General features: G+C 61.9%; 2 protein-coding genes across 2 annotated transcripts; one reads left to right on the top strand and one right to left on the bottom strand.

The window, feature by feature from the left end:
* The first annotated feature begins 4904 nt into the window (after positions 1-4904).
* MAB21L4 (mab-21 like 4) lies at positions 4905-9626 on the top strand. Its single transcript, XM_001233702.7, has 5 exons — positions 4905-6237; positions 6502-6724; positions 7094-7247; positions 8176-8532; positions 8763-9626. The coding sequence occupies exons 1-5, from the start codon at positions 5349-5351 to the stop codon at positions 8853-8855; spliced, it is 1716 nt and encodes a 571-aa protein (XP_001233703.5). The 5' UTR covers positions 4905-5348; the 3' UTR covers positions 8856-9626.
* AGXT (alanine-glyoxylate aminotransferase) lies at positions 9074-12210 on the bottom strand. The gene is made up of 11 exons (XM_003641735.6): positions 11948-12210; positions 11682-11874; positions 11429-11493; positions 11260-11360; positions 11117-11187; positions 10897-10981; positions 10619-10714; positions 10255-10324; positions 10028-10123; positions 9778-9906; positions 9074-9466 (listed from the first exon to the last, which is right to left on the bottom strand). The coding sequence occupies exons 1-11, from the start codon at positions 12182-12184 to the stop codon at positions 9359-9361; spliced, it is 1251 nt and encodes a 416-aa protein (XP_003641783.3). The 5' UTR covers positions 12185-12210; the 3' UTR covers positions 9074-9358.
* Positions 12211-13646: the final 1436 nt, after the last annotated feature.

Below are 13646 nucleotides of genomic sequence, written 5' to 3'. Positions count from 1 at the left end.
AAGACGGCGTTAAAAGGAAAAGAGAGGGGGAAAAAAAAAAAAAGGCGAAATCCAAAATAAATAAACGGCCACATCCGGATTTCCCCCCTGAGACACTAATAAAGGGTTTATGAGTTTGATACGAATTACCCTCCCTGGCCACTCGCAGCTGATCTTCTGGAAGGCATTAAGGCTGCGCTCCTCTCCCCGTCCCACAGGACGCAGCGATGCGGGGGTACCCTGCAGCCCCCGCCCCCCCCCGCTGCTGCCCCACACCCACGTGCTGGCCCTGCTCCTGCCTGCACCTGGGTCACATCTACCCTCGGGGTTGTGCCGTGTCCCCCCTCCCCGTGCAGGCTCCAGCATCACGGATGGGGCTGCCCCGGGGGCCCCGCAGCGCCCCGCACCCCGATTATGTGGTCCCTTTCAGGCAGAGCACCCCACGCGCCCACCGGAGCATCCCTGCGTGGCACATGTCGTGGGAAGAGGGGTTCCCATCCTGGAGCATGAATGGGTTTTGGGATGCAGCGATGGCCTCGTCGCGCTGTCGGAATTCGGGACACTAAATTGAAAGCAGGAACCAAGGCAGGAAAACAGCTGTTGGCCACAGCCCGGAGCGATTTCCTCTGGGTCAGGAGCTGGACCCAGTGTGAAGCCGGGCTCAGCGCTGGGGAGGAGAGCAGGGAAAAGAGCCCTTTCCCGCAGCATCTGCCTGCACTCTTGGTGCTGCCTTTCCAAAATGCCTCTTTCCCTCGCCTGCAGTGGCTGCGGCGGTGCATTCAGAGTACTCCTCTCCTTTGTCAGCCCCCAACATTGGCCCGAGAGCCTCCGCACCCACCCCAGGTTTACTGAGAGCCATGGGGCTCAACGGGGCTGCGCACCAGGCTGGGAACCAGAGCAGGTCCTGGGGTCACTTTCTGCTCGGGGTGGGACAGAGCCACGTTCCCATGCGCAGAGCAGAGTGGGTCCACCAAACACCACCGTGAGCCATTTCCTTCTGCTCGCTGCCATCCTTCAGGCCACCGAGTGGCCACCAACCACCAATGCTCGTCCAGCCCACGGTGACCGGGTGCCCCATGGCCCCATGGCAGCACAGTGGCTCTGTTGTGCCCGGCCGGGCAGAACGGCACTCAGGGTGCAGGAGCACGGGACGTGTGTTGCAGTAACCTCGGTATTCTTGGCCCCCCTCCAGCCGCTTCCCACCACACGCATTCATGTGCATGATTAGCGTTCTTGCATTCTTTGAATGCGGGCCAGATAATGAGTTCAAAACTTCATTAAAACATAATCTCTTCCCCGCTCCCCCCCCCCCGCCCCTTTCCCATGCACACGCACACACGTGTGCGCACACACGCGTCCCAGGGCCACCTGGCAGCCCCCCCCTGCCTGGGGACAGGGCTCGCAGGGACCGCCAGTGTCACACATGTGTTGGGGATCAGCGGGGACACTCTCTGGACTTGGCCTAATTAGCTGTAGCAGAGGGGGAGAGCGAAATCCAAACCATGTGCTTGAATTTAATACGAGCGCTTTCGTGCTGACCCGCTGGCCCCTCCACCCAAACGCACCGGGGCTCAGCAGGCTCTGCATCTTTAACAGCTCCCCGGGTCTCCCTGCAAGCCCCACAGCACGTGGAGCAGCTCCGGGCCTGGCTTGGGCTTTGTCTCCATCCCTGGGGTCCTACAGGAAAAGAAACAAACCCCGCAGCTGGAGGCACTGGGGGCTCTGCTAGGTGCAGGGTTTGCTCGTGGTGCTGCTCCTGGGCATGCTCCATCCCCCTGCCCCAGGCATGGGGTCATTGCAGAGAGAAGGACGGTGGGGTTCAGGCTGTGGGCACCTCCAAAAAGGAGGTGGGAGCAGGGCAGGGGCTGAACGTCGTCACCCAAGCTGTGTTGATGCAGGACCCGGGGCTGAAGGTGGGACCAGACCCAAAGCAGTCAAAGCTCCCGGAGGAGGCAGTGGGAGGAGGGCAACCACCAGGCTGTGGCTTTTCTTTGTGCAGGAGAGCCTCTCCACTGCAGTCCCCAAATCAGCAGCATCCTGACAACTTGTAGAATCATCACATCACTGAGGTTGGCAAAGACCACTAAGGTCATCTCGTCCAGGGGCCGACCCATCCCCACCGTGCCCACTCATGAGGCTGGAAAAGAGCTCTAAGATCACCAAATCCAACCACTGGCACACTCCCACCGTGCCCACCAAAGACACGGCCAAGGAAGATACTCATCCTGCAGACCCACGCAGTGACACTTCTCTATGCAGTGATGCAGTGATGCAGAGATGCCCAGCACCAGCATCCCGCAGCCCTCAAGCACCTCCAGCATCTCATCGTGGCGGTGCGGAGCGAGAGCGGAGTTCCCCATAGGGCCAAAAGCCCTTCGGATGTGCTGGTGCTTTGATTGTTCGACAGAGCATGTTTTTTAAATTATTCTCGTGTAAATATTTACGCATTTTTACAAGAACCATGTTGGGAGCAACAGGACGCGGCCCAGGAAGGGCCGAAGGGGAGCGGGACGGGCACGGGACGGCCCCAGCCCTGCATCCATCCCCTGATCTCGAGGGCACGGAAAAGCGCTGATGCTGCTCAGAGCCACCCCGGCAGCCCCGACCCGCTCCCCGGGGCTGTGTTTTTGGGAAGGCCGAGGGTGAGCTCCCCCCTCCCTTCCCCCACCCGCAGATGGGATCCACAACGAGCCTGGCGTTTTCCGCCGAGCTCAGCAGAAATGAGCCCAGGAGGTCAGTGACCAGAGAAAGGGATGATCCATCATTAAATAAATTGTTTTCATTTCCCAGGATAAAGGGGAGGAAGGGGAGGGGGGGTGCTGGATTGGGACTGAAAATAAAACGAGCGAACTGCAGGAAAAGCCCCCCCTGCGCTCCCTGCACGAACAGCCCCTCTCCCTCCCGCTCAGCAGCCCCGCGCTCTCGCAGGGCTTTTACAGCCAATCCCTTAATGTGATTATAATAATTATTTCTTTACTAGCGTTTCTTTTTTTTTTTTTTTTATAAACAGCCTCTTTTGAAATTGCACCGGGGGAGCCAAGACTCCAGCTGAGCCCTGGCCCGCAGGAAGGAGCCGGGGCCGGGGGAGCGTGTGAATGTGCGCGTGTGCGTGCGAGCCAGCACGTGTGCGAGAGCGCGGGCGTGCACCGGTGCCCATGTGGCAGCGAGCGGTGCCCACGCCTGTGCCCGGTGTGCGTGCGCGTCCTGGGGTGTCAGCGAGGGCACGCGGCACTGTGGCCGCTCACATGCCGGCGCACACACGAGGGCACGCGTGCTGGGGAGCTGCCCCAGTCCTGAGCCTTCCTAAGGCTGTGACCCCCAGCTCCCCGCGATAAGCACGCTGGTGTTGGCGCCACTAGGATTTCCCTCTGGTCCTCTGCCCCCAACTCGTGCTGTCCCCCCGCTCCTCGCTCTGCCCCCCGCCCACCGAGCTCAGCCCGGAGCCCCATCGAGCCCCCCCAACCCCTGCTCTGTGTGGTCCCCCCCCCAGCCCCAGGGCTGGGCTTTGAAATCTGTTGAAAGGAGACCATTTTTGCCAAAATAAACAGCCTGTCATGTTAAATTACTCTCCCTTCCTCTCAAAGTCCCCTGGTTCCCTCTCCCCCCACCCCGATCCCAGCCTTTCTGCTAGGGGCCGTTCTGCTCCGGGCTGACTCCTGCCTCCCTGGAGCACACGGGAGGCAGCCAGGGCCGCTGGGAGCCGCTTGGCCTCCGCATGGCCTCCATCCTTGCTGCAGAAGCACAGCAGGAGGTTGGGGGCTGATGGTGGGCCCCCCGGCCCCACGCTGCAGCAGCGAGCGATGCAGAGCTGCTGGGTTCAGGCTGCGGGGCAGGGCAAGGCGTACCCTCCGTGTCCCAACCTCCTTATCCTCTGCCAGCACCTCGCTCAGGTCCCCCAGAATTCACAGCCACCCCGTTCCCTTCGTGGTGGAACAGCCACTCTCCACGTCCCTGCACCAGGAGCACAGAGCGGTGCAGGGGCAGCTGGGGAGGTGCTGAGCTGCTGCAGGGTGCTGCAGCCGGGAGGTGCCATGCCAGCCATCCCCACGCTGCTGGGTTTTTTCCTCTCTCTTGCTTGCCCTCCCTCCTTTTTTTTTCTTTTTTTTTTTTCTTTCTTTCTTTCTTTCTTTTTTTTTTTTCTTTCTCCTGTTTCTAATGGAGTGAAAATTCGTAGAACCATAAAATGCAGAGATGGAAAACGACCTATTACCTCATCCAGCCCAGCCCCTCTGCCAGCGCTGAGCCGTTCCCTGCGAGCGTCCCGGGTGACTCGTCTAGACCAGGCACGCACCGCTCCAATGGCCATTCCAGCGCTTCCCCGAGGAGATTATTCCATGCTCTAACTGACCTTATGGTTAGGAAATTTTTCCTGATGGCTCAACTCAAGTGTTTCTCTGCTAAGCTGGAGCCTACTGCTTGCTCTGCCCAGAGCACCCATCCCTCTGTTAGCAGCGGGAGGCTGCGGCTCCCACCTGCAGGTCTGGAGCGGCCCTGGAGGGATTTCCATCTGTCTGCTGCTTTGTTGCTCCTGGGTCAAGTGCTTGAGGTCTTCCTCAGATGCAGGCCCACAACCATGTCCTGTGCAGAGGAAATGGGATGGGCTGGTGGGTGACACAAGTCTTCATTTTGGAGCAGCAAGCACGAGGGCAAGCGACAGTGAGCAAGAGGCTGCAGCAAAATCCTCCCTGCCCAGAAGTGCCGAAGCCTTGGGCTCTGCTTTCCGCGCAGACAGGGTGGGATGAGGTTTGGGTGCATTATTGGAGCCGTGTGCTCACAGGATCACCTCCCACGGTATGGAGGGTTGGGCTGGATCCAGCCTGCAAGTGTGGAGTGGGTGGCTGCCCAAAGTCCCTGTGTGCGACTTTTGGGGAGCTTGGCAGGAGGCTGTAGGCAGGGAGGGTCATAACAGGGATTTTTTGATGCAGTTGCATTTGGTTCCCAAACGACCTTTTATGTCAATGATTTGCAGACTTTTTCTGGCCGGAGTTCCTCGCTCTGTTTCGTGTTGGGGGTGTCCTTCCTGTGCGCATCCCCCTTTTGAGTGCTGACCCTCTGCATCCCTGCTGCTCCCAGGCATGCACTGCGGGCTGGAACAACAGCCAACCCCGCTCCCCATCTGCGAGTGCTCCTGAGGGCTTTCCAGGCGGATTGCAGCAGATGCTGCAGCACAAGCACTCCTGCTCCTTCTGCACATCTCCATCTCGCCCCTGGGCAGCCCCAGCTGCAGCCATCCTCTGTGGCAGCCCACGGGTTCATGGACCCCGTCAGCCCTCTCTGCTGCATGCTCCTGTCTAGGAAAGCCTCTCCTAAAGGATCCTGAGACACTTTGGGAATGCTGAGGATCTGGGCTCACTTCAGAGAATCACGGAATGGTTGGGTTGGAAGGGACCTCACAGCCCACCCAGTTCCAACTCCCTGCCGTGGGCTGTGTGCCTCCCACCGGGTCAGGCTCCCAGGGCCCCATGCAGCCCAGCCCCGAGCACCTCCAGGGATGGGGCAGCCCCACTTCTGTGGGCAGCAGCGTCAGGGCTGAGGTGCCGTCTCACCAGAGCCGAGTACGAGCGATGGTTATATCAAGAAGCACGAGGCCAAGCGCGCTGCAGCGCGGCAGAGGCGATGACGGCGCGGCTCCATCTCCAGCCGCTGCCCTGCCCTTGGCTCGCCCCGGCTCTCGCCCGGGTGCCACTCCTCAGCCGGGGTTCCCCCCGCCCAGCGCCCGCTCCCTCCCCGCCCTCCCTCCCACGGAGCGCTCTGCTCGCAGCCGTGCAGCCCCAGCCATGGCAGCGGGTGGGTGCCGCTGGCGCAGCTGCCTGGAGGTGGTCGCGTCCCGCCAGGGGCAGCGGGTGCAGCACTTCCAGCAAGCCGAGGACATCCTGCTGACCTTGCTGGAGCACGTCCACGCCGAAGAGCCCCGCTTCCTGGTGGACTACTCCAGGAACCTGGAAGCCTTCGAGTTCGTGCTCTGCGCCTCCGAGGATGCCGTCGTGGTGGAGGTGCCACTGCGCATCGATGGCGATGCCCTGCGGGTGCGGCCGTGCCAGCCCACGGACAACGGGAGCACAGGACACGGGCAGCCGGGTGCCTGCAGCCTCGAGGTGCCCTCTGTGGTGACTGGAGTGGGGGACTGGACCAGCACGGGCAGCACGGGTGGGATGGAGCAGGTACGGTGCCTGGCACCGGGCAAAGTCCTGCAGCGCCTGAAAGAGCTCCTTGTGTCGGCCATCGTGCAGTGCCAGCGCCGCTCCCTCCTGCAGCCAGGTGCGTACCGCTCGCTCTGTCTGCACTATCCCTGCCTCTCCCAGCTTCTAACGCACTGTGCCCACACTGCCGCTCCTCCATCCCAAAAACGACCCCAGTGGGGTTTCAAGATGGCATTTGGTAGGGAACTGCAGCCAAACCGCAGCATAGGGAAGGGCTGAATAGAGCGGGGTGGGACGGGCCCATGGGTGCTGCAGTGCACACCCTCTCCGCCTGCGGGATCAGCTGCGGTGACCTCTTCACCTCCCCCTCGCTTGTCACCAGGTGACCTCAGAGCCGAAAATCTGGTTGAAGATGCCATGGAGCTGCCCCTGCTGGTGCGCGGCGGCTGGAGGACCATCCGCTTTGATGTGGTCCCGGTGGTCAGGAGGCGGCAGGAGAGCCCAGGGCCGGATGGGAGGCAGCGTGACCGCGGCTTCCCCGAGGGCACCCTCCAGAAGGCCACCGGAGATGCTCACTTTGTCCCGGCCTCCAACCACTGCTGGAGGTGAGCGGCCCTGGCATGCAGCAGTGCCACAGTGGTAGGGTTGTTCTCTTTGCATACAAGTTGGGTGCCTGACAGCAGAGCTGAGAGGGGCCAAGGTGACATGTACCCTGCACCCAGCTGCAAGGAGGGGCCGAGCATCCAGCTGGACCAGCCCAGGCTAATTTCAGGCTCACACCGATTGTCTAACCCAGGTGGGGCCGGTGCGTTGAGGAGCACAGCCCTGCTGCACCCCACCCTGCTGGGAGGGCAGGAGCTGCCGGCACCCTGCACGTCCCCTGCTCAGCAGAGGTGGGACCAGGATGCTGCGTGCCTGGAGTGAGCTGTGGCACCCTCTTTAGCCTCCCCGGCAGCTCACTGCTTCCTCCTCAGGCCCTCTACCCACCTCCCCATCCTGAAGCTGCTCTGGGCTGTGGACAGTCTGCAGGGACCCCGGCTGGACAGCCTGCGCCTGCTGGAGCAGCTCCGCAGCCAGGACTGGAGGGAAGAGGACGGGAGGGACGGTCTCACCTTCAACCACCTGAAGGTAGGTCCTGCCAGAGGGAGGGACGTCCCAAAAACCCAGCGGGACCGAAGCCACGTGTGGAAAGGACAGGCTATGCCGGCTGTGCCACGGGTTGTCCTGCACCCCAGTGCACCGGGAGGTGCCCGTTTTTGGCTCTGACAAGGCCCCGTCTCCCCACCCAACCTGTTTTTGGCACTTTGGGCCCATGCCAGATGGTGACGCTGGTTGGGAAGGGGCTGTGCCGGGGACGGCACCGGTGTCGCAATCGCAGCGCGCTCTGCCAGGGCGGAGGTGGAGAACGCGGCCCCAGCCCAAAGCAACCCGAATCCAACAGGTTTTATTTCATGTCGTGTTCTTTGACGTTTAAGGGGAAAAAAAAAAGAAAAAAAGAAAAGCCCAGTGCGTGTTTATCCATCACAAAGCACCTCCTGTGGGCTTCTGGAGAAGTGCAAGCTGAGCGCAGGCTTTCACTGAGGTTTTCTGCTTGGCTGGAGCCTCAAAACTCCTCTCCCGCTGATGAGGGAGCAAAGGCAGCAGCCCCAGCACATTGCTGCTGTCACACGGATTTGATCAGCCCTGGGGCCCCAGCACAAGGGGCAGCTCCTTCCTGCATGCCTGGCTGGGCACACAGGGGTTGGTGCTGGGCTGTACCTGCCTCCTGTTGTGATGTGCTGCTGGAAATCACGGCCGGGCCCCTCCCAGCACTGTGCTGAGGCAGCTGGAGCACGTTAATATTTCACACCTGTGAGCCCACGTGCATCCTTTCAGAGCTGCTCCATAGCTGTGATCTCTTAAGGGAGCACAGGAAAGGCTCTGAATGTGAACGTGAGGTCAGGTGGGTGTGATGCTGGGCCGAGCACTGGGGCTGGCTGTGGAGCGGCCCTGGGGAGGTGAAGGTACATGGGGTTACCCCAGGAATAGCCTGCACTCTGTTTTTTCCCCTGTGCAGATGGTGCTGCTGTGGAGCACAGAGCTGTTCCCCTCTCCTGAGGACTGGCAGGACCTGGAGGGCTCTGTCTACAGGCTGCTGGTGGTCCTCCTGCGCTGCCTGGCCACGCAGCGCCTGCCCCACTTCCTGCACCCGGAGCAGAACCTCTTCCAGGGGGATCCACACCGCCTGGCATCGCTCTACCCCAAGGTGGAGGCCTTTGCATGGGACCCTGCACGCTTCCTCCGCTTCCACTTTGGCCTCCCAGCGCGTGCCGATGGTGTGCAGGCAGACCCAGCCCTCCGAGCTCTCCTGCATCTCCCTGCCAAGGATGGGACGTACTGGGACACGGCCTATTTTGACGTCCTGCTCAGCCAGGTAACTGGGAGGGAATGCTGAGACCCCTGGCTCAGCACTCAGCTGTTCTCACAGGCATGGGGCAGAGCTCCAGCAGTGCCCAGAGTTGGCTGGGCAGCACAGGGTTCAACCCAAAACCTCCTGCCCTGAGCTTGTTACGCACTGCCTGCCCTGCTGTGGCCTGCAGCAGCTGGGTGATGATGGTGGTGCTGCAGGGGGTCCCCTCCCTCACCACCCGTGTCTCTGCTTAGCTGCAGGTGTACCAGATCCAGGATGCCACGCGCCGCTCAGCCATGTCCTGGCTCCTCACCAAGCTCCGCAGAGACATCCCGCTGCAGAGCTGAGTGGGACTCACTGCCACCCCTGTGCTCGCCATGGGGTGAGGGGAACCCAGGCTGTGGGGAACCCCGGGCTTTGTTGGGAAGGGGAGAAACCTTTCTGCTCCAAAGATTGGCAGGAACTGGCCCAGCTCTGCCTCTCTCCCTGTGCTGGGACTTTGCAGCGCTTCCCCCAGCTGCACCTTTCCTCTTGGATCTCGGCGAGTCCAGGCAAGCTGCAGGGCTGGGGAGCAGCATGGAGCTGTGCGGCTTTATTCAGGAAAGGTGGCAGTGGGGAGCAGCACACGTCTGCAGCAGATGGGTGGTGGTGACGGTGTTGGAAAGGATGGGAGGGGAGGGGGCCTGCAGCTGGATCCTGCCCCCACCCCTACCCCCTGAGCGCATTGGGGCTGCTGAGCCCCGGGCCGGGCGGGGTGGGGATCGGGGCAGTGGGGAGAGGAGGAAGGCTGTTGGCCGCCTCTGTACTGTGTCCTGCCGATGTGCTGCTCCCTGCGGGCGGAGGATCCCACTCACAGCCTGCTGTGCTGGCAGTGCTGCAGGGCGTCTCGCAGGGCCTGCAGCAGGAGGTCCACGTTGTCCTGGGTCGCGTTGTGGCCCATGAGGCCGATCCGCAGCACCTGGAGGAGAAGGGTGGGTTTCCCCTGCAGCACCCACCTTTGGGCCGTGTGTGGGGCATACAACGAGCTGTACATGCACACGTATGCGCGCCCCAGTCTGTTCCTATTTAACCCTCATTTCCCCTCTGTCACGATAAAGATATGTTAGCCTACTGATTAATTATGTGTGCAGCTACTCAATTACGTGCAATTCTGCGTGGCAAGGAGTGTTGCTGCAGGCAGCAGGATGCACAGCCCTGTGTGAGTTGCGTGGCGCATTGCTGATGGCTGCAGCTGCGTGTGGGCTCAGGGGTGGGGAGCATGCTGCACACCTTGCCTGCAGTGGGGCCCAGGCCCCCAGAGATCTCAATGTTGTGTTTATCCATCAGGAAGGTTGTGATGTCCTTCCAGTTGTAGCCTTCAGGCACCCTGACGGTGGTGACGGTGGGCAGCCGCGCTGCCTGGGGAGGAAAGGCACAGGGTTAGAGCTGCAGATCCCTTTTGCTTCCCTGAGCCAGGGTCCCTCTCCAGCACCAGGGAAGCTCCGAGCTGCACAGGGCTGTGCCCAAATCCTGCACCCACCTCCTCCTTCACAAAGAGCTCCAGCCCCAGGTCCCGCAGCCCCTGGTACAGGCGGGTGCAGGCAGCCCGGTGCTGCTTCCACGAGCTCTCCAGGCCCTGGCAGCACAGAACAGACGTCCCCTGCCTGAATGTCCCATGCCACCACCGACAGCTGGGCACCCTCTTCTCCCCAAACCCTGCTGTAACACACGCGTGGCCCAGCTCAGTTGTCTCTGTGCCCAGCTCACCAGCTCCACCAGCATGGCCAAGGCCTCCCGCAGGCAGAAGATGCTGCTGATGGGCACCGTGTGGTGGTACCTGCAAAATCCAGGAGGCCCCAAGGCAGGTTCAGCCCCTGCAAGCCCTTGGGGCAGGCACATGGCTCTGCGAGGTGGGGAGCAGTGACAGAGCCCCACAATCCCTGGGGAGAGGACCTGGGCAGGGATGCAAAGCTGGGACAAAGGGGTTGTTCTGGGGGCAAGGAGAAGAAATGCAAATGGAGCAGAGCAACTGAAAAAGATGGGGGGCTTTGGGGACCAGGGAGGCTAGATTTAGGGTTAGGTTTGCGGTGGGACAGCCACAGCCTCCTGTCTGGGTACAGCCTGCCCTCACATGCGTGGCTCGCCATCGCAGCCCCAGTAGCTTGCCAGACAGCCCATGTCCAGGTAGAAGGATGGGGGCTTCGTCTTCCTCCTCAGCATCTTCTCCCTGGCAGAACACAGTGCTCAAGTGCTGCCCCATGGAAGGGAAAGCCCTCTACCCACTGCTGGCTCTGGAGCACGGAGCCCAAACCAAGCACTAGGTTGGCATTGCAGCCAGGGGATGTGGTCAAGGAGGGGGTCCTGCAGCTACCTGTGCCCCCGGCCCTGCTGGGACAGGGCTGCCCTTACCTTGCTCGCTCACTGAATGAGATGGGAGAGCTGCCAGGGGGGGCACTGAGGACTTTCTGGGACCCCGTGTACAGTACATCAATCCCTGCATGAGAGGGACCAAGGGCTCTGAGCAGGACTCTGTGCCCCACTGCCAGTGGGAAACACAGGGCACACACCACAGGTGCTGGTGTGGGGGCACACGGGGACCCCTGTGCCACGCTACCACCGTGGCTCTCACCCTGCTGGTCCATGAGGATGGGCGCTCCCCCGAGCGATGCCACCGCATCCACAAGCAGCAGGCAGCCTTGCCTGGAATGGGACAGAGCTCAGCCCCACGGCCCCCTGCAGCCCAGCCCTGGCGGGGTCCCCGGGCGCACTGACCGGTGACACAGCTCGCCCAGCCCCTCCAGTGGCTGCAGGACCCCCGTGGAGGACTCGCCGTGGGTGATGAAGAGCAGTGAGGGTTTGTGCTGTGCCAGGCCCTGGGTGGGAACAGCGAGGTGAGCGCCCACGGGGGGCTCGGTCCCCGTGCCCCACGGGTGGCACACACCTCCTGAATGTCCCTCAGGGTGAAGTACTCGCCCGGAGGCTTCAGCAGCTCATGGACCTTGGCTCCTGAGGGAGAATGTGCAGAGAGACGGGGAGTTTTGGGCACGCATTAATCGGGTGTCTGTCATAAACCACCCTGAGGGTGCCACCCCACAAAACCCAAGCTGTCTGCTGTGTTTCCCACCGCCCGTGTGGGAGCAGCGGCCCCCCTGCTGCAGGGCTCACGCTGTCACCTCGCACATAAGCAGCCATACCCAGCCTCCTGGCGATGTCAGCAGCGCGCTGTCCCCAGATGCCGTTGGTGCCCACCAGCACGGTGTCGCTGCCCTCCAGCAGGTTGAGGAGGGCAGCCTCCATGGCGCAGTGCCCGGTGCCGCTGATGGCCAATGTGAGCCGGTTCCGCGTCTGGAAGGCGTACTGGATGCCCGCCTTGATCTCATCCATCGCCTGAGATGACGAGCAGCACCGCCATCAGCCCAGTAATGCAGGGGGTGTGGGCGGCCGGGGCAGAGCCACTCACCTGCAGCACCTCGGGGTGCATGTGGCCCAGGATCTGCTGGCCACCGGCCGCCCGCACTCGGGGTGACACGTTGCTGGGCCCTGGCCCCAGCAGCAGCCGGTAGGGCACGGCCAGCGGCCGCAGCAGCTCACGGGGTGGGGGGACGAAAGGTGTGGAAGCGGCCATGGCACGGCCAGCTGTGCTGCAAGCCCGCAGGAGAGCTGCTATGGATATCGGCAGTGCTGCGGCGCGGTGCATCCCCTGCCCACGGCCCCACGGACACTGACCGCCGGACTCTGCCCCCGCCGCCTCCCATCCTGTTAATGTGCCACCAGCAGTGCAGTGTGCTCAGCACCGTCCTTGTGGGGTGGCCGTGGGATGCAGTGCCCCACACAGGGCTCCGTCAGCCGTGTCGGGGCTGTGGCGGGGAATGTTGTCACTGAGGATAAGGCTGAGGTTCTCAACGCCTTCTTTACATCTGTCTTTAATAGTCAGGCTGGTAAACCTCAACCTGGATTGGAAGGCAGGACCGGGGAGCAAAACCCCACACTAAGGAGGAAATATCAACCTGCTGCTTCAGCTGGGCTGTCCCAAGTCCATGGGGCTGTTGGGACCCACCTGGGGGTGCTGAGGGAGCCGGTGAGGCGACTGCCAAGGTGTTTCCCATCATCTATGAGTGGTCCTGGTCAGATGGGGAGGACCAGGGGACTGGAGACTGCTAATGTGACACCCACCTACAAGAAGGGTCATAAGGGGGATCTGGGGAACTACACATGTGTCTGCCTGACCTCAGTGCCAGGGGAGGTTATGGAGCAGATCATTTTGAGTGAGATCCCACGGCACGTGCAGGACAACCGGGGGATCAGGCCCAGCCAGCACGGCTTCATGACAGGCAGGTCCTGTCCGACCAACCCGATCTTCTATGACCGGCTGACCCAGCTGGTGCACGACGGAAAGGCTGTGGATGTCATCTACGTAGACTTCAGCAAAGCCTTTGGCTCTCTCCCACAGCACTCTCGTGGAGAAGCAGCAGCCGTGGCTGGACAGGTACACGTGTTGTTGGGCAACGAACCGGAGAGCCGGGCCAAGAGAGTGGTGGTGGATGGACTGAGATCCAAATGGCAGCCGGTCGTGAGGTGGTGCTCCCTGGGGGTTGGTACTGGGCCCCATCTTGTTCCATATCCTTATTGGTGATCTGGATGAGGGAGCCCTCAGTAAGTTTGCAGATGGCACCGAGTTGGGGGGCAATGTTGATCTGCCCGGGGGTAGGAAGGCCCTACAGAGGGAGCTGGATAGGTTGGATCGCTGGGCTGAGTCCAGTGGGATGAAGGTCAACAAGAACAAGTGCCAGGTCCTGCACTTTGGCCACAGCAACCCCAGGCAGTGCTACAGGCTTGGGGCAGAGCGGCTGGAAGACTGTGGGAAATAAAGGATGTGGGGGTGTTGGCGCAGGGGGGGCCTCATCGCTCTCTGCCGCTCCCTGAGAGGAGGTTGTGGTGAGGTGGGGGTCGGCCTCTGCTCCTCAGTAACAGCAACGGGGTGAGGGCTGGTGGCCTCGAGCTGTGCCAGGGGAGGTCAGGTTGGGTGTTCAGAAGGAGCAGTGAGGCGCCGCACAGCTGCACGGGGAGGTGGGGGACACCGTCCCCGGAGGTGCTCACGAGGAGGGCAGATGCAGATGTGATGCTGAGGGACGTGGTCGGCCGTCACACAGGTGTGGGTC

The sequence above is a fragment of the Gallus gallus genome, chromosome 9 (genome assembly GCF_016699485.2).
Source record: "Gallus gallus isolate bGalGal1 chromosome 9, bGalGal1.mat.broiler.GRCg7b, whole genome shotgun sequence".
Lineage (NCBI taxonomy): Eukaryota > Metazoa > Chordata > Aves > Galliformes > Phasianidae > Gallus > Gallus gallus.
The sequence above is the reverse complement of the archived record's forward strand: the minus strand, read 5'-3'. Positions and strand labels throughout refer to the sequence as shown.